The sequence below is a fragment of the Oncorhynchus keta genome, chromosome 14, assembly GCF_023373465.1.
Source record: "Oncorhynchus keta strain PuntledgeMale-10-30-2019 chromosome 14, Oket_V2, whole genome shotgun sequence".
In the NCBI taxonomy this organism is placed as follows: Eukaryota; Metazoa; Chordata; class Actinopteri; order Salmoniformes; family Salmonidae; genus Oncorhynchus; species Oncorhynchus keta.
Window position 1 is genome coordinate 75852976 of NC_068434.1, and position 25441 is coordinate 75878416.

Genomic DNA, 25441 nt, shown 5'->3' on the forward strand with positions numbered 1-25441 from the left:
CTAGAGAGAGAAGACTGGGCTAGAGAGAGGGATGGGGTAGAGAGAGAGGGCTGGGGTAGAGAGAGTGCTGGGGTATAAAGAGAGGACTGGGGTAGAGAGAGAGGACTGGGGTATAAAGAGAGGACTGGGGTATAAAGAGAGTACTGGGGTAGAGAGAGAGAGGACTGGGGTATAAACAGAGGACTGGGGTAGAGAGAGGATTGGGGTAGAGAGAGAGGACTGGGGTATAAAGAGAGTACTGGTGTAGAGAGAGAGAGGACTGGGGTATAAACAGAGGACTGGGGTAGAGAGAGGATTGGGGTAGAGAGAGAGGACTGGGGTATAAAGAGAGGACTGGGGTAGAGAGAGGGCTGGGGTATAGAGAGAGGACTGGGGTAGAGAGAGAGGACTGGGCTATAAAGATAGGACTGGACTAGAGGGAGGGATGGGGTAGAGAGAGAGGGCTGGGGTAGAGAGAGAGGACTGGGGTAGAGAGAGAGCACTGGGGTATAAAGAGAGGGCTGGGGTAGAGAGAGAGGGATGGGGTACAGAGAGAGGACTGGGGTAGAGAGAGAAGGCTGGGGTATAAAGAGAGGACTGGGGTATAAAGAGAGGACTGGGCTAGAGAGAGGGATGGGGTAGAGAGAGAGGGATGGGGTAGAGAGAGGGGGCTGGGGTAGAGAGAGAGAGGCCTGGGGTACAGAGAGAGGGCTGGGGTAGAGAGCGAGAGAGATGAATGGGGTAGAGAGAGAGAGGGATGGGGTAGAGAGAGAGGGCTGGGGTAGAGAGAGAAGACTGGGGTATAAAGAGAGGACTGGGGTATAAAGAGAGGACTGGGCTAGAGAGAGGGATGGGGTAGAGAGAGAGAGGACTGGGGTATAAAGAGAGGACTGGGGTATAAAGAGAGGACTGAGGTAGAGAGAGGGATGGGGTAGAGAGAGAGGACTGGGCTAGAGAGAGAGGTCTGGGGTGTAAAGAGAGGTTTGGGGTAGAGAGCGAGAGAGATGACTGGGGTAGAGAGAGAGGGAGGGCTGGCGTAGAGAGAGAGGACTGGGGTAGAGAGAAAGGACTGGGGTAGAGAGAGAGGGATGGGGTAGAGAGAAAGGGATGGGGTAGAGAGAGAGGGATGGGTAGAGACTGAGGGATGGGGTAGAGAGAGAGGACTGGGGTAGAGCGAGAGAACTGGGGTATAAAGAGAGGACTGGGGTAGAGAGAGGGGACTGGGGTATAAAGATAGGACTGGGCTAGAGAGAGGGATGGGGTAGAGAGAGAGGACTGGGCTAGACAGAGAGGACTGGGGTGTAAAGATAGGTTTGGGGTAGAGAGCGAGAGAGATGACTGGGGTAGAGAGAGAGGGGAGCTGGGGTAGAAAGAGAGGACTGGGGTAGAGAGAGAGGACTGGGCTAGAGAGAGGGATGGGGTAGAGAGAGAGGACTGGGCTAGAGAGAGAGGGCTGGGGTAGAGAGAGAGGGCTGGGGTAGAGAGAGAGGACTGGGGTATAAAGAGAGGACTGGGGTAGAGAGAGGGCTGGGGTATAGAGAGAGGGCTGGAGTAGAGAGCGAGAGAGATGACTGGGGTAGAGAGAGAGAGGGATGGGGTAGAGAGAGAGGGCTGGGGTAGAGAGAGAGGACTGGGGGTAAACAGAGAAGACTGGGGTATAAAGAGAGGACTGGGGTAGAGAGAGAGGGCTGGGCTAGAGAGAGAAGACTGGGGTAGAGAGAGAGGGCTGGGGTAGAGAGAGTGCTGGGGTATAAAGAGAGGACTGGGGTAGAGAGAGAGAGGACTGGGGTATAAACAGAGGACTGGGGTAGAGAGAGGACTGGGGTAGAGAGAGAGGACTGGGGTATAAAGAGAGGACTGGGCAAGAGAGAGGGGACTGGACTAGAGAGGGGGATGGGGTAGAGACAGAGGGATGGGGTAGAGAGAGAGGACTGGGGTAGAGAGAGAGGACTGGGGTAGAGAGAGAGGACTGGGGTATAAAGATAGGACTGGGCGAGAGAGAGGGATGGGGTAGAGAGAGAGGACTGGGCTAGAGAGAGAGGACTGGGGTGTAAAGATAGGTTTGGGGTAGAGAGCGAGAGAGATGACTGGGGTAGAGAGAGATGGGGGATGGGGTAGAAAGAGAGGACTGGGGTAGAGAGAAATGACTGGGGTAGAGAGAGAGGACTGGTGTATAAAGAAAGGACTGGGCTAGAGAGAGGGATGGGGTAGAGAGAGAAGACTGGGCTAGAGAGAGGACTGGGGTATTGAGAGAGGACTGGGGTATAAAGAGATGACTGGGGTATAAAAAGAGGACTAGGGTAGAGAGAGAGGGGCTGGGCTAGAGAGAGAAGACTGGGCTAGAGAGAGGGATGGGGTAGAGAGAGAGGGCTGGGGTAGAGAGAGTGCTGGGGTATAAAGAGAGGACTGGGGTAGAGAGAGAGGACTGGGGTATAAAGAGAGGACTGGGGTATAAAGAGAGTACTGGGGTAGAGAGAGAGAGGACTGGGGTATAAACAGAGGACTGGGGTAGAGAGAGGATTGGGGTAGAGAGAGAGGACTGGGGTATAAAGAGAGGACTGGGCTAGTGAGAGGGATGGGTAGAGAGGGAGGACTGGCGTGTAAAGAGAGGTTTGAGGTAGAGAGGGAGGACTGGGGTAGAGAGAGAGAGTGCTGGGGTATAAAGAGAGGACTGGGGTAGAGAGAGAGGGCTGGGCTAGAGAGAGAGGGAGGGATGGGGTAGAGAGAGAGGGCTGGGGTAGAGAGAGAGTGCTGGGGTATAAAGAGAGGTTTGGGGTAGAGAGAGAGGCCTGGGGTAGAGAGTGAGAGAGATGACTGGGGTAGAGAGAGAGGGAGGCTGGGGTAGAGAGAGAGGGAGGGCTGCGGTAGAGAGAGGGATGGGGTAGAGAGGGAGGACTGGCGTGTAAAGAGAGGTTTGGGGTAGAGAGAGAGGGAGGGCTGGGGTAGAGAGAGAGGGATGAGGTAGAGAGAGAGTACTGGGGTAGAGAGAGAGTGCTGGGGTATAAAGAGAGGACTGGGGTAGAGAGAGAGGGCTGGGGTAGAGAGAGGACTGGGGTAGAGAGAGAGGACTGGGGTATAAAGAGAGGACTGGGCAAGAGAGAGGGGACTGGACTAGAGAGGGGGATGGGTAGAGACAGAGGGATGGGGTAGAGAGAGAGGACTGGGGTAGAGAGAGAGGACTGGGGTAGAGAGAGAGGACTGGGGTATAAAGATAGGACTGGGCGAGAGAGAGGGATGGGGTAGAGAGAGAGGACTGGGCTAGAGAGAGAGGACTGGGGTGTAAAGATAGGTTTGGGGTAGAGAGCGAGAGAGATGACTGGGGTAGAGAGAGATGGGGGATGGGGTAGAAAGAGAGGACTGGGGTAGAGAGAAATGACTGGGGTAGAGAGAGAGGACTGGTGTATAAAGAAAGGACTGGGCTAGAGAGAGGGATGGGGTAGAGAGAGAAGACTGGGCTAGAGAGAGAGGACTGGGGTATTGAGAGAGGACTGGGGTATAAAGAGATGACTGGGGTATAAAGAGAGGACTAGGGTAGAGAGAGAGGGCTGGGCTAGAGAGAGAAGACTGGGCTAGAGAGAGGGATGGGGTAGAGAGAGAGGGCTGGGGTAGAGAGAGTGCTGGGGTATAAAGAGAGGACTGGGGTAGAGAGAGAGGACTGGGGTATAAAGAGAGGACTGGGGTATAAAGAGAGTACTGGGGTAGAGAGAGAGAGGACTGGGGTATAAACAGAGGACTGGGGTAGAGAGAGGATTGGGGTAGAGAGAGAGGACTGGGGTATAAAGAGAGGACTGGGCTAGTGAGAGGGATGGGTAGAGAGGGAGGACTGGCGTGTAAAGAGAGGTTTGAGGTAGAGAGGGAGGACTGGGGTAGAGAGAGAGAGTGCTGGGGTATAAAGAGAGGACTGGGGTAGAGAGAGAGGGCTGGGCTAGAGAGAGAGGGAGGGATGGGGTAGAGAGAGAGGGCTGGGGTAGAGAGAGAGTGCTGGGGTATAAAGAGAGGTTTGGGGTAGAGAGAGAGGCCTGGGGTAGAGAGTGAGAGAGATGACTGGGGTAGAGAGAGAGGGAGGCTGGGGTAGAGAGAGAGGGAGGGCTGCGGTAGAGAGAGGGATGGGGTAGAGAGGGAGGACTGGCGTGTAAAGAGAGGTTTGGGGTAGAGAGAGAGGGAGGGCTGGGGTAGAGAGAGAGGGATGAGGTAGAGAGAGAGGACTGGGGTAGAGAGAGAGTGCTGGGGTATAAAGAGAGGACTGGGGTAGAGAGAGAGGGCTGGGGTATAAAGAGAGGACTGGGATATAAAGAGAGGACTGTGCTTGAGAGAGGGATGGGGTAGAGAGAGAGGGATGGGGTAGAGAGAGAGGACTGGGGTATAAAGAGAGGACTGGGTTATAAAGAGAGTACTGGGGTAGAGAGAGAGAGAGGACTGGGGTATAAACAGAGGACTGGGGTAGAGAGAGGACTGGGGTAGAAAGAGAGGACTGGGGTAGAGAGAGAGGACTGGGGTAGAGAGAGAGGACTGGGGTGTAAAGAGAGGACTGGGCTAGAGAGAGGGATGGGGTAGAGAGGGAGGACTGGCGTGTAAAGAGAGGTTTGGGGTAGAGAGAGAGGGAGGGTTGGGGTAGAGAGAGAGGGATGAGGTAGAGAGAGAGGACTGGGGTATAGAGAGAGTGCTGGGGTAGAGAGAGAGGACTGGGGTATAAAGAGAGGACTGGGCTAGAGAGTGGAATGGGGTAGAGAGGGAGGACTGGCGTGTAAAGAGAGGTTTGGGGTAGAGAGAGAGGGAGGGTTGGGGTAGAGAGAGAGGGATGAGGTAGAGAGAGAGGACTGGGGTAGAGAGAGGACTGTGCTAGAGAAAGGGATGGGGTAGAGAGAGAGGGATGGGGTAGAGACAGAGGACTGTGGTATAAAGAGAGGACTGGGGTAGAGAGCGGGATGGGGTAGAGAGAGAGGGAGGGATGGGGTAGAGAGAGAGGGCTGGGGTAGAGAGAGAGTGCTGGGGTATAAAGAGAGGTTTGGGGTAGAGAGAGAGGCCTGGGGTAGAGAGTGAGAGAGATCACTGGGGTAGAGAGAGGGAGGCTGGGGTAGAGAGAGAGGGAGGGCTGGGGTAGAGAGAGGGATGGGGTAGAGAGGGAGGACTGGCGTGTAAAGAGAGGTTTGGGGTAGAGAGAGGGAGGGCTGGGGTAGAGAGAGAGGGATGAGGTAGAGAGAGAGGACTGGGGTAGAGAGAGAGTGCTGGGGTATAAAGAGAGGACTGGGGTAGAGAGAGAGGGCTGGGGTATAAAGAGAGGACTGGGATATAAAGAGAGGACTGGGCTTGAGAGAGGGATGGGGTAGAGAGAGAGAGGGATGGGGTAGAGAGAGAGGACTGTGGCATAAAGAGAGGACTGGGGTAGAGAGAGGGATGGGGTAGAGAGAGAGGGAGGGATGGGTTTATCGAGAGAGGGCTGGGGTAGAGAGAGAGGACTGGGGTAGAGAGAGAAGACTGGGCTAGAGAGAGGGATGGGGTAGAGAGAGAGGGCTGCGGTAGAGAGAGTGCTGGGGTATAAAGAGAGGACTGGGGTAGAGAGAGAGGACTGGGGTAGAGAGAGAGAGGACTGGGGTATAAAGAGAGTACTGGGGTAGAGAGAGAGAGGACTGGGGTATAAACAGAGGACTGGGGTAGAGGGAGGGCTGGGGTAGAGAGAGAGGGATGAGGTAGAGAGAGAGGACTGGGGTAGAGAGAGAGGACTGTGCTAGAGAGAGGGATGGGGTAGAGAGAGGGATGGGATAGAGACAGAGGACTGTGGTATAAAGAGAGGACTGGGGTAGAGAGCGGCATGGGGTAGAGAGAGAGGGAGGGATGGGGTAGAGAGAGAGGGCTGGGGTAGAGAGAGAGTGCTGGGGTATAAAGAGAGGACTGGGGTAGAGAGGACTGGGGTATAAAGAGAGGTTTGGGGTAGAGAGAGAGGCCTGGGGTAGAGAGTGAGAGAGATGACTGGGATAGAGAGAGAGGGAGGGCTGGGGTAGAGAGAGAGGAAGGGCTGGGGTAGAGAGAGGGATGGGGTAGAGGGGGAGGACTGGCGTGTAAAGAGAGGTTTGGGGTAGAGAGAGAGGGAGGGCTGGGGTAGAGAGAGGGTGCTGGGGTATAAAGAGAGGACTGGGGTAGAGAGAGAGGGCTGGGGTATAAAGAGAGGACTGGGATATAAAGAGAGGACTGGGCTTGATAGAGGGATGGGGTAGAGAGAGAGGGATGGGGTAGAGAGAGAGGACTGTGGTATAAAGAGAGGACTGGGGTAGAGAGAGGGATGGGATAGAGAGAGAGGGAGGGATGGGTTTATTGAGAGAGGGCTGGGGTCGAGAGAGAGTGCTGGGGTATAAAGAGTGGACTGGGGTAGAGAGAGAGGACTGGGGTAGAGAGGACTGGGGTGTAAAGAGAGGTTTGGGGTAGAGAGAGAGGCCTGGGGTAGAGAGTGAGAAAGATGACTGGGGTAGAGAGAGAGGGAGGGCTGGGGTAGAGAGAGAGATGGGGTATAGCGAGAGAGAGGAATGAAGTAGAGAGGGGCTGGTGTATATAGAGAGAGGACTGGGGTAGAGAGTGAGAAAGATGACTGGGGTAGAGAGAGAGGGAGGGCTGGGGTAGAGAGAAAGGGAGGGCTGGGGTAGAGAGAGAGAGATGGGGTATAGCGAGAGAGAGGAATGAAGTAGAGAGGGGCTGGGGTATATAGAGAGAGGACTGGGGTAGAGAGTGAGAAAGATGACTGGGGTAGAGAGAGAGGGAGGGCTGGGGTAGAGAGAGTGCTGGGGTGAAAAGAGAGGACTGGGGTAGAGAGAGAGGACTGGGGTATAAAGAGAGGACTGGGGTATAAAGAGAGTACTGGGGTAGAGAGAGAGAGGACTGGGGTATAAACAGAGGACTGGGGTAGAGAGAGGATTGGGGTAGAGAGAGAGGACTGGGGTATAAAGAGAGGACTGGGCTAGAGAGAGGGATGGGTAGAGAGGGAGGACTGGCGTGTAAAGAGAGGTTTGAGGTAGAGAGAGAGGACTGGGGTAGAGAGAGAGAGTGCTGGGGTATAAAGAGAGGACTGTGGTATAAAGAGAGGACTGGGGTAGAGAGCGGGATGGGGTAGAGAGAGAGGGAGGGATGGGGTAGAGAGAGAGGGCTGGGGTAGAGAGAGAGTGCTGGGGTATAAAGAGAGGTTTGGGGTAGAGAGAGAGGCCTGGGGTAGAGAGTGAGAGAGATCACTGGGGTAGAGAGAGAGGGAGGCTGGGGTAGAGAGAGAGGGAGGGCTGGGGTAGAGAGAGGGATGGGGTAGAGAGGGAGGACTGGCGTGTAAAGAGAGGTTTGGGGTAGAGAGAGAGGGAGGGCTGGGGTAGAGAGAGAGGGATGAGGTAGAGAGAGAGGACTGGGGTAGAGAGAGAGTGCTGGGGTATAAAGAGAGGACTGGGGTAGAGAGAGAGGGCTGGGGTATAAAGAGAGGACTGGGATATAAAGAGAGGACTGGGCTTGAGAGAGGGATGGGGTAGAGAGAGAGAGGGATGGGGTAGAGAGAGAGGACTGTGGCATAAAGAGAGGACTGGGGTAGAGAGAGGGATGGGGTAGAGAGAGAGGGAGGGATGGGTTTATCGAGAGGGGGCTGGGGTAGAGAGAGAGTGCTGGGGTATAAAGAGTGGACTGGGGTAGAGAGAGAGGACTGGGGTAGAGAGAGAAGACTGGGCTAGAGAGAGGGATGGGGTAGAGAGAGAGGGCTGCGGTAGAGAGAGTGCTGGGGTATAAAGAGAGGACTGGGGTAGAGAGAGAGGACTGGGGTAGAGAGAGAGAGGACTGGGGTATAAAGAGAGTACTGGGGTAGAGAGAGAGAGGACTGGGGTATAAACAGAGGACTGGGGTAGAGGGAGGGCTGGGGTAGAGAGAGAGGGATGAGGTAGAGAGAGAGGACTGGGGTAGAGAGAGAGGACTGTGCTAGAGAGAGGGATGGGGTAGAGAGAGGGATGGGATAGAGACAGAGGACTGTGGTATAAAGAGAGGACTGGGGTAGAGAGCGGCATGGGGTAGAGAGAGAGGGAGGGATGGGGTAGAGAGAGAGGGCTGGGGTAGAGAGAGAGTGCTGGGGTATAAAGAGAGGACTGGGGTAGAGAGGACTGGGGTATAAAGAGAGGTTTGGGGTAGAGAGAGAGGCCTGGGGTAGAGAGTGAGAGAGATGACTGGGATAGAGAGAGAGGGAGGGCTGGGGTAGAGAGAGAGGAAGGGCTGGGGTAGAGAGAGGGATGGGGTAGAGGGGGAGGACTGGCGTGTAAAGAGAGGTTTGGGGTAGAGAGAGAGGGAGGGCTGGGGTAGAGAGAGGGTGCTGGGGTATAAAGAGAGGACTGGGGTAGAGAGAGAGGGCTGGGGTATAAAGAGAGGACTGGGATATAAAGAGAGGACTGGGGTAGAGAGAGGGATGGGATAGAGAGAGAGGGAGGGATGGGTTTATTGAGAGAGGGCTGGGGTCGAGAGAGAGTGCTGGGGTATAAAGAGTGGACTGGGGTAGAGAGAGAGGACTGGGGTAGAGAGGACTGGGGTGTAAAGAGAGGTTTGGGGTAGAGAGAGAGGACTGTGGTATAAAGAGAGGACTGGGGTAGAGAGAGGGATGGGATAGAGAGAGAGGGAGGGATGGGTTTATTGAGAGAGGGCTGGGGTCGAGAGAGAGTGCTGGGGTATAAAGAGTGGACTGGGGTAGAGAGAGAGGACTGGGGTAGAGAGGACTGGGGTGTAAAGAGAGGTTTGGGGTAGAGAGAGAGGCCTGGGGTAGAGAGTGAGAAAGATGACTGGGGTAGAGAGAGAGGGAGGGCTGGGGTAGAGAGAGAGAGATGGGGTATAGCGAGAGAGAGGAATGAAGTAGAGAGGGGCTGGGGTATATAGAGAGAGGACTGGGGTAGAGAGTGAGAAAGATGACTGGGGTAGAGAGAGAGGGAGGGCTGGGGTAGAGAGAGAGAGATGGGGTATAGCGAGAGAGAGGAATGAAGTAGAAAGAGAGGGGCTGGGGTATATAGAGAGAGGACTGGGGTAGAGCACAGCAGGCCATATTTCCTGTGGCTGAGCCCTGGCTTCAGTCATCCCAGAGGAAATGAATCGGCTCAGGGAAGGACCAGGAGGATCTCACTGTATGGTGCACCTGCACCACTAGCTACATAACTACACTAGATACATACCAGCTCGTCAAATAATCATACATTTCCACTCACTTTTTAGCACATTTTTTTGTGGGAGAATATAAATATTTGTTTAACCCAAATGCCTTTAGTAGTCATTCAGTGCTCTTAATTGCTATGGTAATTACACATACTTTTGGAATTGAGGGTCAATTTGGACAGAGCAAAGGTTTTTTAGTTCAAATGAGTCACAAGCCCTTCATAGTGTGTGTATGTTACATGAAAGGCATTGCCTAATTATTTCATCATGCCTTTTTATTCATATTTAATGCAGATGAATTTTACCCCCCAAAAACAGTCATTAGTGAGAGTTGGCTCGAGATACTATAAATGGGTAGATTTGTTGTTAGGGTGTTTATACCTCACAAAGAGAATGTAAAATGATGATATCTGGAAGTGACTTCAGGCTTACTCTGAGTAGAATTCCTTTATATACTCTTATTTACACTCTATTCTTCTTCTGCCTGTTTTGTTTACAACAAAGTTTCCTAAAAACAGCCCTCAGAACATAAATAATAAGTCAATTTTCAAACCTAAACATATTAAATATTCTTCCTTTGATCGACCAAATGTTTTAGTTTTATTTTCAGCATGGTTTACAGTGACACATTTCCCTCTAGACCAGTTGGAAAACATTACAAACAAGTACAACATAAAACATGCAATAACAAAATACTACAATGGCTCCAAACTGTAGCATTGGGGACAAGGCTGTGGCTAGCGCTAGGTCCCCCTGGTGCCCAGTAGAATGTTCATCCTCACAGTTGACACTAGGGCCATGAAGTCAGAGGTGGCTACTTAAAATAAAGATACATGTTAAACATTGCACACATAATCCATACCCTGTACGTCAGTGTTTTTTACAGAATAGACCTCTGAAAAATGATGTGACAGAAGCAATCAATAAAGAAGTCCCATTAGCTGCATCCTACAGTACAGTGACCAAAATCTACCTAATCTATCTAATTCTTCAACTTTTGAGAAAATACTGTCAGGTACTTGACAAATATAGAAGACACATGACATTAACAAGAATGACCACGTGTGAATCTCCAAGTGAGATATTGGATAGGAGACTGTTCTGATTGTTGTTCTTGTTGTACTGAGGGACACAAGGGGCATCTTATTTTCTGTCCGATAATTGAATTTCTTCCCCTCTGCTGTGCCAACTTGTGTTTTGGTGCGTAACCAGGGGCCTAGTGGTTTTCTGAGCCTCGCAGGAAGAATTCCTATTATTTACTTGACTGTGACCCCGTATCGAGACCCCGAAAGTCTCTCATTCTCCAGGAATCCACTCCTAAAGCGAACATCTAATGGTGCCTTGTGTTTTTACTGGACTGTAATGAATGTTCCAATTACACTGAAGGTGATGGAGGTGATTTTCCTATGATATGACTGATTGCATCTGGCACACTCCATTTCACTATCTCCCTGCTATCTCCCTGCTTTCCAGGCACTCCTGCGGTCAGCCGGGGCTACAGGGAGGAAACTGAAGACCCACTTTAGTAATACACCCTCTCAATGCATTGCCAAACCACCATGCCGCCGAGGTGACTACAGAATTACGTGCTCCAAATAAATTGATTCATACTTGCAGAAATGTGTCAAATGACCTTTCCGACGCTCATTACACACGGTGCACATTACGCCAGAGAAATGCTCCTTGTTTGGGTCCTTTGTCTCACCTCCGCTCTGCCACCTCTAGGGGGAATGGTAATTCATTGAAATCATTTCCATGTGTAAGGCTGTGCAGGTCCCTCTTCGCCGTGTGTCAATGGGTCGATAGGTATTTGGAGCGTACAGTGGAGGTGATAAGACCTGCAGTCACACTGTGTTAAATGATTGCCAAAGCACCGTAGAAAAGCCAACTCAAGGGCAGAGGAGTTTGAGGAGAGGCAGAGGCTCTGTCCTTCGCCGATGACATTCCCACCGCGGTGGCGATGGTCAGTACCCGCAGAAATTGAAATATTTCGGATCATTCAAGGCTGGGCACATTTTTCATTTTCTGACTTTTTTTTCAATTATTAAAAGGTTGTCTGTGAGAATCGAACAGTCTCTAACTTTTCAAATGGAGATGGCTGCAGGTATCGGGTCTCTGCAGATGAGCTGATTAATTAAAGGGAGCTCTATTAAGGTTATTGAGATGCAGCCCCCACCCCCCCTCTACCCTCATCTCTGCCTGGCATTGAATAAAAGGGGTTCTAGCAGGGGGTGCATCCTCTCCTCCTTTGACATTAGCGGTCCTGCACCCCCCCAAGAGTCTCACCACAGGTGCCATCTCCTCACCCCACCCTTCCACAGTGACACACTCTCTCCAGGCTGCAAAAGGGGCTGCAGGTTTTAATCCCTCCACTCGGGAGGCTGCTCGCACCCTCCCCCTGCTCCCATCTGTCAGGAGCACCACTGGAGACGGGGGCAGGGGGCGCATCCCTGGTTCCATCCCGCCGAATTTCTAATTTCCTTTGCCTCCATGCCTTGTCGCAAACTCACGCCCCTAACCTAGCCCCCATACCGCCCTGCTTGTTCTGTGCACTCTCCTTCTCCCTCTCTGTACTTCTGCAAAATCTGATTGAAGTTTGGTGCATCAAGAAAAAAAACTGGCGGGCATCTGTTTGCTTTTTTAATACATAAATGGACAATACTGCGAATGTCAAAGCATATGACCTAGCTGCATATGAAGACATTCAATCTCTTTAAATGTCTTCTTCCTTGAGGTCTGTAGATGCACACACTTACTGCAGGTCACATTCCACTTGCACAATTCAATTTGGAGATTTTTTCCCCTCTATAATGAATTAAAAGTCTGGCACAAGAAAATGAGGACCATATGCTGAAATCCCATCTCTACCTCTGACAACGCATTAGCCATACAGGAGGTTGTCTAAACAGACCTTATGCAAATTCAGTTCACAGGTCTAAAGGGAGGAGGGGTTTACAAACTGAATGAATCATTGTTATCTTCAATGCTTTTTTTCTTAGATCATTGGATTATGCTGGGCGAAAACGTCCCTCTCAACATGCTATTTCCCTTAAATGAATCATCGAGACATCACAGCAAACATGCAGTTATTCATCACTGACAACTTACATACACCATCATAATTATTTAATGGCTCAATCAATCACACACGTATACGGCTGCATTCACACATGAAACCAGATAGCAGGCCATTCTAGCCAGCATCCACCTGTCAATTCTAGAAATTAACTCTGGAATCCACTACGGCTCCATCTGGTGCTTACATAAGTAGTATCAAGTCAATTGCAAATGTAATCCCACAATATTACAGTTTGGTGTTTTCCCATTTCCTTTTGCCCTTCAATTGTATTGATAATATACACTGAGTATACAAAACATTAAGGACACCTGCTCTTTCCAAGACACACTGACCAGATGAAAGCTATGATCACTTGATGTCACTTGTTAAATACACTTCAGGTATAGGTTAAATTATTTTTAAGCCTTGAGACATGGATTGTGTATGTGTGCCATTCAGAGGGTGAATGGGCAAGATAAAATATTTAAATGCCTTTGAATGGGGTATGGTAGTAGGTGCCAGGCGCACCGGTTTGTGTCAAGAACTGCAACACTGCTGGGTTTTTCACCCTCAACAGTTTCCTGTGTGTATAAAGAATGGTCCACCACCCAAAGAACATCCAGCCAACTTAACAACTGTGGGAAGCATTGGAGTCAACATGGGCCAGCATACCTGTGGAACGCTTTCGACACCTTATGGAGTCCATGCCCCTCGAACCCAATATTAGGAAGGTGTTCTTAATGTTTGGTATACTCAGTGAATACTATAAAATATATTTAATTTGTCATTCACTCTGTGCTCCCATAAAGCATATTTTTTTTTATTTTGAAAGTTGTGTATCAAAACTAGCCTCAATCCACCAGGCCAGGAAAGGCAAGCATGCCTACCTGGACAAAGCACGGGCAGCCTTTGATAAAAGGGAGCTATTTACAGTTTAAAGGCCGTGAACCAATCACCCAAAAGGAAAAATGTGCCATGTGCTTCACATCAAAAGAGCTAATCCAACCACCACACACACACACAGAGAGAAAGCCTCTGCTCAATCCGTGCTCCACTGTCTGCACACATTCACTTCAAGATGCAAATGGGTGGATTTGAAATACAGCCTCTGTGGGTTCTGCTTGACTACTTTAATGTTGTATCTATGCTGGGGATTATTCTCTCTACAGCAGAAAGACCTGTGCTTGAATGTCAGAGCCCTCAAAGTAGCTCCTGCTGCTTTCAATGGCCTCGCAAACGAGATTAGAGCCATGGTTGCCCTCAGTCCCAATCCCCTGCGTTTTGATGGTGCGTAACCAGCCTGTGTGCCACTGGCGGTCTGTATTGACACCAAGAGGGTCAACTGCATTTTTATTTTATTTTAGAAAAAGTGAGAGATCAAAACAGAATAACGGAAAAGTTATCACAAAATCACAAAAAAATAAATCACATTTCTGATTATGTTTATTGAACACAAAATAATGGAGTTTCTGTACATTAGTTTCTTCTCATGATGCTTGGCAATCATCCTTAAATCATCCTAAGAACAGCTCAATGAAAAGAATAAACAGCAGACAAGCTTGCGCCCCTGGTCGCCACTGACTACTAATGAATGTTGGACTAGTTTTATGTTAATGACATTTGTGGGGAAAAACAAAGCACTTTGAAGATCTTACATATCAAATATGCCCGTTAGGATACTGAATGAAAATAGTGTTTTCTATGTACTGTAAAAGTATACTAGCAGCTACACAACCCAGTGAACCACTAATAAATCATGAATTAAACCCAACGGATTAAATAAGAGAGATGAACACTCCCTTTGAGTTTCCCCATCTACTTGTTAATGATTGTATTTTGAAACGACTCAGACTGTCAGTGAGTTTGATATGGAAAATGCAGACAAAGTATGTAACTAAGCATAACAGAAACAACAGGTAGCCTTAGATAGGTCAATGGGGACACAACAGGGATAGTTTGAACAACAGGAATCAGGTGCTTTACTGTGAAATCATTGCTGGGTCAATTATTTGCTCTCCTGATTCCACAGCATGCTGGTTTACCCTCTGAATGCATTCAAGCTGATGCTACTGACAAACCTATCTTCAGCATCTGTCTACTGGCCATTCTAAAACAACATCACAGTGGGTGTGTGAGAGTCTATTCATTCAGTCCAGGGCTGGTGTGTGTCACACAGTGTATAGATGAATACCAACAGGTCATGTGTCTAGCAGGCCTGCCACCCCCAAGGGTACACCTCTGACTGGGGTCCTCTCCTTTGGCACGCCGCGCCCGTGGGGATGGGGACTCTGCTGCTGGTGCCTAGGAGCTCTTCTTATGCCTGCTGCAGAGAGGTGGTCGTGGGGAGCGGCTCCCAGGCCTAGAGCCAGAGGGGGTGTGGGGGGGTTTGTGGGCCTCTGCCTTCCCTGGACCGGCCGCTGGTTTGGGAGCTGGCCCCACTGGGGAAGAGGTTGGGTGGGTCTCGCTCTTGTCCTGTGGGCTGAGACGATTTGCACTCGACTGCCTGGAGAGTTTGCCACCTGTATGGGACTGCAAAGATAAGATACTCACATTCATCTCACACAAGGCCAACACAACAGGTTCACCTCTACAGAACAACATCTACTGGATCTGTCACTAGCTCGGCTCACCTTCTAGGTAAATCTGTCACCATCTAGTGGTGAGTGAATATCAACAGCACCAACATGATGGCCAAAAAGCATTAAAACACCCACACTAGTAGAAATGTACTTTTTGCACAAATATTGATATAACCATCATATCGAAGTCTATTTGGATTCACCCGATGATATGGTGTGTGTAGTCCTCCCATTACGACTCGGGGAAACCTTGCAGTTTATTAGGCTATATGATGATGCGTTATTGCCACTTGAAAAATACAAATATTCTCGCTCTTATCCATAATAATCTCATCATGTAGACTAGACACTATTATTTTATATACTAGATAGTATTTTAGTTGTCTCTTGGTGTCTTTTACGATATATAAGTCATATTTTATTGGTATTTATTTGAATTTAATGTAATATCTTGTATTGTTCTTCTCTATTACTGTTCTGTACTTTGTCATGCATTTAATTTTTATGTGGACCCCAGGAAGAGTAGCTGCTGAATGTGCAGTAGCTAATGGGGATCCTAATAAATTAAATCTAGACAACTCGCACAGCCTCCCCACACTGTACCTGTGAGCTGTTGGCTTGAGCGCAGGTGCCAAGCCCAGAGTAGGCACATTTGCTATTTAACGCAACAGTTTTTGTGACAAAAGTATTGGTAGAGTTGGAAATCAGATGGAAACACATCAAACTTTCGATTTTTATTCGGTACATAAAAACTTTTATAAAAATGTATATTTTGTGAGCACTATGTCATCATTTATCTGAAACAAGTCCATTTGATGGAAACATACCACCGCTGGTAAAATGTGCACATTATCTTTATACGGATTCTAGAATACTCACATGAAAATCTGTCTCCAATTGGATGGAAACCTAGCTAGTGATAGTCAGTCAATTAGCCCATGTCAATTAGCCCATGCTAAGTTAGCTTAGCATCCAGCAGTCTCACTCAGATATCATATTAAAAACTGCAAACATTTCTTTCCACCCTACGGCAAAATTTGTACAATAGCAGGAAATTATCCGTAAAAGAGCTAATCTTTCTCTCCGCCCCATGGCAAAATCAGTAGAATTGCATGAAATTAATTATAAAATTGAAACATCTTCTCTCTGCTCCATGGCAAAATGTGCTTAATTTAAGCAAACTTGCTTTATGGATGCGAGTACGCAAACCCGTGAGCAACTGCGGCCCCTCATGATGAGTTAAGATTTTTTGTGGTCCACACCCTCAAAGTTGCCCATCCCTGCCCCACATGCTTATAACAAATCCAGCTCCAGAACCAGCCATAGCCTAGCTGGCTAATCTTTTAAACAACAGATAACATTAGCTAGCTAGATAAAGTTAGCATGCTAGCTAGCTACACTGACAGCCATCAGCACCCTGCTTGTTGTTTTTCTCCAGTCCACGTGGAAATGTTCCCACCCCCAATTCATCAATATGTATTAGCAGCCTGTGTTATTCTTCGGAGGTGGAACCTAAACAACAATTTCCACTACAAGACAGGAATTACGTCGAAATAGGGGTGTCATTGCCCGCTTGTGAGGGCCTTTAAATCTAAAAGCATTTTTCTTTAACAAATCAACCCATTTTGAATCAGATCTTATACCTTCCAGGCTGTGTGACAAATTCAAACCATTTTTGCACAATGAAAAGTTGTAATGATCTTTATTGCATCAATATCAGAAAAAAAAAAACGATTGTCGAAACTGTCAAAAAACAAATATCTAATGGTAGCCTATTTCCTTCCCAGTGTTGTGAGAAGAGGACTTTGCAGACAGACTGCTAAACGACTGACCTGTGAAGTGGGGGGACTGAGTGAGTTGCAGACCTTCATAGCAGAGCTGTTGGTTTTCAGTCCATTGGACGATGAGGAAGCAACCTTCTTCTTCTTCTGTCTCTACAGTGGATTACAGAGATGTCGGGGGAGGGGGGTGTTGAACAACCCTAAATATTGTAGAGTGCCTGAACCGCTGGGTGATAACTCAACTGCTTAACTGCTTTAAGTATAGCTACGCAACAGAGAGCTAGTCTTTAGTCAAAAACAAGATCATTACCACATAAGCTAATTGAGGTGGAAGTGGAAGGGAAATGAACGATCGTATACCAGTGTGTAACTGAAACACCTCACTTGCCAAGAAGGCTAATTTTAAACCAGAGCTTGAGTCATGGTGGGTTTAGTGAAATATGTTATTTTGAACCTAACACCTATGAAGTGGCAGGTCATAATGAGTCTCATGGCGTGACTGAGTTGTGTGTACAGTATATGAGGTAACTTTGCATACTACAGTACCTGTTTGGTGGGGGTGGTGGGTTTGCTGCTGCTACTGTCGGTGTCTCCCTCATAGCTGAGTTCAGCAATGTTCCTGCATGCTGAGGCCACCCTGGCCTCCGGCCTTACCTGGTCCTCCAGCCTGGCCCCATCCTCCATCCCTGCCCTGTTCTCAGGCCTAACCCTAGGTTCCAGTGTTACTGTATGCTCTGATCCTGCCCCGCCCTCCAGCGTTGCCCTGGGCTCCAGGGTCAGGCTGTCCTGGGAGCAGCTGAGAGAGAGCTCGTTCAGCACATCACTGACCACCTCGCTCTCCTCCTCTCTCTCCTCCTCCTCCGGGTCATCCCGGAACAGACGCATCATCTCCAGCACGTTGGTGGGTGTGGCCAAAGTGTTGGTGTCACCCTGTAAGACACAGTACCACTACCTAATGTTAGATACCCTCTAAAGGGTTAATATCACCACATTGCAATAAACCCCATAAACCAGGCTGTGAGATACCAATTCCCAACCCCATCATGCAGCAATACCAGAGAGTCCTTCCTGTACTCATTAGTGTTAATGTGAAATGTAGCTGGGTGGATCAGCCCCTTACCGTGATCCAGGGGTTATCCAGCAGCTCGTTGGCTGTGATGCGATGGGCGGGATCAACTTTCAGGAGGCAACTCAACACTTTTTTGGCTGGTGAGATAAAAATGTGACAGTCAGTACGCTATGATAAAGTCATGTAATAATAACCATTGTAAGAAGGACCAATCAGCTCAACCTGGATGTGGTCAAGTACCATGTGTCCTTAGAGATGTTACAAATAGAAGTCAGAGAGGTTGAAAAGCAGTACTACTGTATGTCACCTGCATCACTGATAGAGTCCCAGATGGGTCCGACAAAGTGGAGTTCTCCCTTCTTGATCATCTCAAAGAGTCTTTCCTCAGAGGTGGCGATGAATGGAGGTTCCCCACACAGCCTACAGGGAGGCAGTCCTGTCAGTCACAAAGGCTATGGGGAGGCAGTCCTGTCAGTCACAAAGGCTATGGGGAGGCAGTCCTGTCAGTCACAAAGGCTACGGGGAGGCAGTCCTGTCAGTCACAAAGGCTATGGGGAGGCAGTCCTGTCAGTCACAAAGGCTATGGGGAGGCAGTCCTGTCAGTCACAAAGGCTATGGGGAGGCAGTCCTGTCAGTCACAAAGGCTATGGGGAGGCAGTCCTGTCAGTCACAAAGGCTACGGGGAGGCAGTCCTGTCAGTCACAAAGGCTACGGGGAGGCAGTCCTGTCAGTCACAAAGGCTACGGGGAGGCAGTCCTGTCAGTCACAAAGGCTATGGGGAGGCAGTCCTGTCAGTCACAAAGGCTATGGGGAGGCAGTCCTGTCAGTCACAAAGGCTACGGGGAGGCAGTCCTGTTAGTCACAAAGGCTATGGGGAGGCAGTCCTGTCAGTCACAAAGGCTATGGGGAGGCAGTCCTGTCAGTCACAAAGGCTACGGGGAGGCAGTCCTGTCAGTCACACAGCCTACGGGGAGGCAGTCCTGTCAGTCACACAGCCTACGGGGAGGCAGTCCTGTCAGTCACACAGCCTACGGGGAGGCAGTCCTGTCAGTCACACAGCCTCACACAGCCTGGGGAGGCAGTCACAGTCAGCACAGCCTACGGGGAGGCAGTCCTGTCAGTCACACAGCCTACGGGGAGGCAGTCCTGTCAGTCACACAGCCTACGGGGAGGCAGTCCTGTCAGTCACACAGCCTACAGGGAGGCAGTCCTGTCAGTCACACAGCCTACAGGGAGGCAGTCCTGTCAGTCACACAGCCTACAGGGAGGCAGTCCTGTCAGTCACACAGCCTACAGGGAGGCAGTCCTGTCAGTCACACAGCCTACAGGGAGGCAGTCCTGTCAGTCACACAGGCTACGAGGAGGCAGTCCTGTCAGTCACACAGGCTACGAGGAGGCAGTCCTGTCAGTCACACAGCCCTGTCAGTGACACGGGCCTCAAAAACTATACTACTAGTTGATTGGTCACTGGGCGAACTGCCCATAGTATAGGAAAAGCTGCAGTGAGAGGGAGAGACACAGACAGACCAGAAAGACCAGAAAGACAGGCAGTGATAAAGGAGGGATGGGTGGGCGCATTGCTTACAGCATGTACATGATGACCCCAATACTCCACACATCACACTGCTGACTGTACTCATGAGCATTGATCACCTCAGGAGCTGAAACAGAGAGGAGAGGACCGGTTTTAACAGGACTACTCTAATATGATGTGATCTTTGTGTGTAGGAGCTGAGCGTGTCAGTCTTACCCATGTAGATAGGAGTCCCACAGGTGGCTTTCAGCATGTTCTCACTGCCAACACCCCCCTTCTTCACTGACAACCCAAAGTCTGTCACCTGGGAGGAGAGAGGGCCGACAGCAGACACTGATACACACGCAGGCCTACAGCATGTATCCATCTCATATCAAATCCTTTCTTGTTGGTGTTATTTATCAGACAAAACAAGGTTTACTTGAAGAGCAGCAATAACTGGGTCTCTCTATGTTCTATGAATAACAAATACGAGCTGTACATGCTGTATGGTCTCATGTAGTATATAATGGCAGGCAGGAGAAATACTGTAAACTAACTATCAAAATAACGAAAGTTGCACACTCAATCTATAAACTCCCAGTATTGGGTATTTACCAACGTTTGGCATCACTGTGCCTTCTTCAGGGTAATGTCATGAATACTTGAACCAGGTTATGTAGACAAACAGTGCAATTAGTGCAACCAATGACAATAGTGAAGGGTGTATCATAATGATTAAGTTCATGAGAAATACAGCAGGAGAAAATATCCAGGAGAGATGACCTCCTCCTGACAGATAAAAGCCTTTTATACCGTGCCAGAACAACGCTGTCTTTCAGCAGTGTGTGTGTGATTTATGCTGCCGCCCTGCCTTGTTTGAGCCCGCGCTCCAGGTATCTGCTTCAGCCTGTGCTCCGTCAATGCACACAACATGCTGGGCCCAGGCGGTAATTTGTCTTAAAAGATGCTCTTGATTCACCCTTCTGTACGGCGTGATATAAAGGGGAACCAAAAGGGGGTCTGTCATAATGAGGTAGTATTTAAACCCATTTAGGGGGAGAGTGGGGAAAAAACAAAAACACATGAGGAGCCTGTCCTTAAGTCCCTGCAGAGACTGGCTAGATGAGAAACGGCAGTGAAAGTCTTCCAGTTTGTGTCACCGTCTCACCTTGATATTGATCATGTCATTATCAACACCATGGTAACTCTTCACTAGAATGTTCTCCAGTTTCAGGTCCCGGTGAACTATGTCTGAAATACAAAAAAGAAACACCATTACTATGAGAAGAACCAACCATAATGGCTTTCAAAAGGCCTTTAGCAGAGAGGACAAGTGTGATGGTTAAAAGCAGTTAAATCTACCATGAGTAATTGTCCCCCACGATGAAATCGGGGAAGGGACTGTGGATCTGTCTCAGTCCGTCCGTACACCATCTCAGACAGTACTGAACAATTTTGACGAAACTTTGGTGAATGATGTGTCTTACCGTAGAGATCCGGCATTTACAAAATGACACTGATTGGCTCAAGGCGGGAGCTATAGTAATTAACTGAAATGTGTGAGTCATGCCAGAGAGGAAGAGGCGAAGCGAGAGGGATAAGTGGACCCAAAATCTGTCTTCTCCAACAGGTAGCGTTTAAAAATATATATATGAAAAATTGCTCACAAAGTACGGAGTTTTTGTATGGAGGTCAATTTTTTTAATTTCACCTTTATTTAACCAGGTAGGTCAGTTGAGAACAAGTTCTCATTTACAACTGCGACCTGGACAAGATGAAGCAAAGCAGTGCGACACAAACAACACAGAGTTACACATGGAATAAACAAACATACAGTCAATAACGCAATAGAAAAATCTATATACAGTGTGTGCAAATGTAGTAAGATTAGGGAGGTAAAGGCAATAAATAGGCCATAGTGGCGAAATAATTACAATTTAGCAATTAAACACTGGAGTGATAGATGTGCAGAAGATGAATGTGCAAGTAGAGATACTGGGGTGCAAATGAGCAAAAATAAATAAATAACAATATGGGGATGAGGTAGTTGGGTGGGCTATTTATAGATGGGCTGTGTACAGGTGCAGTGATCGATAAGCTGCTCTTACAGCTGATGCTTAAAGTTGGTGAGGGAGATATACGTTTTTTGCAATTCGTGTCAAATTTGGGGACAAAAAATCAAATGGCTTTTTTGCTGTATGTGGCATATTTGATCTAATAGAAGTTTTACGAGTGTACATGGATGTCATCGAGCATTCCACTGGGAATGATTTTGATTCACTGAGAAAGAGAGAGGTTCTGCCCCAGCTGAAGTCCCAGAGATTGTGACAAAAACAGCTACTTTATCCTCAGGAAAACCATGAGAGTCTTGCTAAATTCAAGCAATCCCTATGACAAATCTCTAGATATCAACCTCCTTTTAAAAATGGTGAGCCACAAAGTATCAGTGGTCATTAAAGGAGATGTGCAGAACGGAGCAGAGGATTCAGAGACGTTTGAGGGAGTTATAAAGGTTAGATTAGATGCTGCTGCTAGATTGACTTGATGGGATGGGAAATAAAGTGTCTCTGCACACATATTAGTTCTTGAGAAGTTCTCTCCCCTGGAGTCTTAAAGTTCAGCTCGGTTAAAGGGATTTTGTGAGAGGGGCGGAGCATGCTGACCTCTAATATATTGTTTCCTCTGCTCTAATGTTCATGTAGATTGAGCTCAGGAAGATATGGACTGAATAAAAAGACTCTGGGGTGTACAACAGTGGATGAACCTCTATATTTATATAGTAACAACAGCATTGTGAAGAACTAATAGTACAATGAACAAATGGTTCACAAAATTCATAGGGACCAATGGGACCAAATCGTTCTGTGCAAAATAAATGTATCATATCAATGTCTTTACTAAACAATTTGTCATATTTCCTTTTCAAAAAGTAATGAATGTGCATGCTGCTTATATATGGTTAAAAGGACAATTCCTCCACTTTTTTACCTCATATTCATCATCTCCAGCACCAAACCAGTGTCTACATATCTGAAAACAGCGCGTTTATATTTCTTTCTACAAAACGTAGTGGTGCACCGTTTTGATTATGTACACACTGCTATTGAGCTGGAGACAAATGAAAATGTGGTTGAAAAGTGGTGGAATTGCCCTTTAAGGCCACTACCTGTGACAGTCACTGCTAACCTTTAGCATCACATCCCCACTGGTATCATTAGTCACCATAGAAGTGCGGTACAACAGCGCAGAGGGACTCTTAGTGTGAAAACACACCTATTAATCTGTATTCCTCCCCAGCTCGTTGTAAATGAGTCATTAGCCCCATGTAATGGTGTCTCATTGCCAAGCAACGTCCTAAATTACCTCTAACTAGAGATTTCACCATCAGCAGGGGGAAAAACAGCATCTTCAAATAAACCCCTCAGACTCAATTAAAAGGGCTACCATTTTTGCCTGGCAGTTGTTCATTATTATCTCATTATTAGAATAAGCCAGGTTATATAATGACTGGGAGCCATAACGTGGTATCATCTCCCTGATTATCACACGTCAATGAGGCCAAAGCAATTTGACTAATTTGAGTACGATGAGACCGTGATATCACCAATTTGAACATTGTCCCTGCACACAATTTACTCATACAACACATTGTCTGTACTGTTTGCATTAATGTTGGAATGATTTAATCAGTGCACCTAGATTAGTTAGTTATGTTTCATAAAGGTCAAAGAAGGCATAGTCTGATATTCTGCCTCTTACCCTTCGTTTATTGTTTCTTGAAATAAAGTTTCACTGTGTAAAATGTTCAAATGTAGATCCTTGTAACGATGTGAAACCTATAACTTTAGTCAGTCATATTACCCTTCTTATGCAGGTAGACGATGGCCTCAGCCAGGCTGTTGATGATGTGCCTGGTCTCCTCCTCTGTGAAGCGTGTGTTCTTCTGAAGGAGTTCCTTCAGCTCCCCTCCCTCACACAGCTCAGTAACCAGATACATCCTCTGGACACAAAGCACAGCACACAGACTGATAATGGCCCCCACAAATAGATCTGACCAGCCTCGCTCTCATTCATGGTGCTTACGCAATCGTCTGCACGCACACTACTGAGACATTGACTCCATTACTTCTAAGAAAGCATCCCTTACCTTTTGTGTTTCAAAGACTTCCTCCAGATGTATTATGTGTGCATGGTTCACACGTTTCAGGATGCTCACTTCCCGTTCCAACAGTTTGACACCTGAACTTCCAGCCTGCATGGAGGGAAGAAGCTGAGTGAGTGCACTGGAGGTGTGGGGCTGTTCTAGTAGCCATTAGACTGACTTTAGAGTGTCTCTTTTTACCACGGCCCATGGGAAAAACTAATGCACTCACCTTCTCTTTGTTCACCTTCTTAATAGCCCATTTCTTCCTTGTCTCATTGTGGGTGGCTTCACAGACGACACCAAAGCTACCTTGACCTAATTTCCTCCCAAATGAGTATATTTGCTATGGGGATAACAGAGGAACCATTAACAGAAAGGCAACTCACATCTGCTCTGTCAACTCAGTAAAACCATTCACAAGGAAATTTACCCTCAGCTTATGGGCTTGTTTGAGTATACGAGCTCGGGTTTATTTCCCTGCTTCTATTGCAACATTATCTCAAGACCTGAATCCTAAAGTGGACCTTAATTTTCAAGCACTCAAATAAGGAAAGTTTGCCAGTCTCTGGAGTTGCAGAATATAGTATTTCTAATCCAGTTACAAATGATTAAGTTGCTGCCGCAGTTCATTCAATCTCAGGTCTAATTAACTTGATCATTATCTCTGCGCATGCAAGGCTGAGCACTGCCTGCTGCAGATTTGGCAAAGAGAGCAACCGAAGCCCCGAGAGAGGGGGTGGAATCAGGAGCAAACTGGTGCAGATGGAGGCAGTATAGAGGTCAGCTGGGGAGGGGTAGAGGGTGGTACTAGTGCCCCAGGGCGGTGGGGGGGAAACTGGGAATAAACATGGATGTGGTCTCTACCTACCTGGAGGTCAGCCTCATCCTCCATACGGGTGTGGGGCACCTTCCTCTCTGCACTGCTCACACGGGCAGTGTTCCACTGAGAAGCCATTTTCATGCCAGCTCCACAAACATCTGCTGCTGTCATCTACAGATGAGGAGCTTTATAGCTGGGTGAAGCGCACACACACACACACACACACACACACACACACACACACACACACACACACACACACACACACACACACACACACACACCCACCAACTCAGGGAAGGAACGGAAGGCAGACTGAGATGACCCCTTCTGGGTGCATCCAGGCATACAGTCTAATCACACTACAGCTAACAATCATACAACAATGTACATTTTTACAGGATTATTTCAGCAGTGAAATATGATTGTTGAACTGTTGTTTAACATAATTTTTAGGACTGTGACAGTCATGGAATTTTGGGTGACGGTTATTGGTCAGCCAAATGACAGTGGTCACCATTCTAATAGGGTTCACTTCGGCTCCTGACTGCATGTGTTTCCGTGCTGCAGGGAGGGGGGCATTGCCTAGGCAACCAAATACTTGTTTGCTACAACTCTTTGCTTGTTTCAGCAAGGAGCAACAAAGTTTCATCACATTGTTAAGAATCCACGTTACCGCAGAAACCGACTCAACCGCACGAATGCCCGGCAGCCCCGTCTTCAATCAGCTGTTTGTGCCACACAAAAAAAGTATCAAATAAACGTAAACGGTTATTTTATTTTAAATGACAATCTTCATCCATAACTGTTGGTTATGCAGTAATTGTGCCAGCCCTAATCACTATATAGGTCAGGGATGGGCAACTCCTGTCCTCTGGGGCCTGAGTCTGACGTGACGTCTGCTGGTTCTCTTTTGTCTAGCACTTAATTGCACACAGATACACCTGGGCAGTTTAACTCACATGACCTTAGGAGCCAGTCAGTTGGAGGGCGCCTCAGTAGGAGGCCTGACACTGTCACTGTGGTGACAGCTCTGCTACTTAAGGTAACTCAGATTCTTTCTCCCCCACTGTTTAGACCAGAGCAAGCTGCCGCAGCACAGAACCCCAAACTGCTAAAGAGCACCTGGCAGCTTTTTTTTATTAAGAGGATTAAAGTTGGGAAATGCTTAGGTGAGACACTTGACATTGAGAAAAGTAAAGGGTTCATTCCATTTCCCCCTCATAGTACACAATAAGATGCCTATTCAGACTTTTCATTTCAAATGATAGCATTCTAATACATTCTAGAAGTGAGTTACTGTGGTGTACAATGGGCCTACTCTTTTATTCCATCCCAGGTAAAAGTAATATTA

General features: G+C 48.0%; 1 protein-coding gene across 3 annotated transcripts in view; it reads right to left on the bottom strand.

Moving 5' to 3' along the window:
• Positions 1-13603: 13603 nt before the first annotated feature.
• stk33 (serine/threonine kinase 33) overlaps positions 13604-25441 on the bottom strand; it is a 29990-nt gene continuing 18152 nt past the window's right edge. For 2 of the 3 annotated variants that reach the window (XM_052462593.1, XM_052462594.1), the window contains 12 exons: positions 24136-24280; positions 23497-23610; positions 23271-23375; positions 22985-23123; positions 20292-20374; positions 19358-19445; positions 19193-19268; positions 17915-18027; positions 17659-17744; positions 17085-17468; positions 16590-16691; positions 13604-14697 (listed from right to left, as the gene is read on the bottom strand). In XM_052462593.1, coding sequence (XP_052318553.1) covers positions 14377-14697; positions 16590-16691; positions 17085-17468; positions 17659-17744; positions 17915-18027; positions 19193-19268; positions 19358-19445; positions 20292-20374; positions 22985-23123; positions 23271-23375; positions 23497-23610; positions 24136-24258 — 1734 coding nt within the window. In that variant the 5' untranslated portion in view covers positions 24259-24280 and the 3' untranslated portion in view covers positions 13604-14376. Of the gene's footprint in view, positions 14708-16589; positions 16692-17084; positions 17469-17658; positions 17745-17914; positions 18028-19192; positions 19269-19357; positions 19446-20291; positions 20375-22984; positions 23124-23270; positions 23376-23496; positions 23611-24135; positions 24281-25441 lie in introns of all 3 variants that reach the window. The other variant, XM_052462595.1, reaches the window with a different exon arrangement.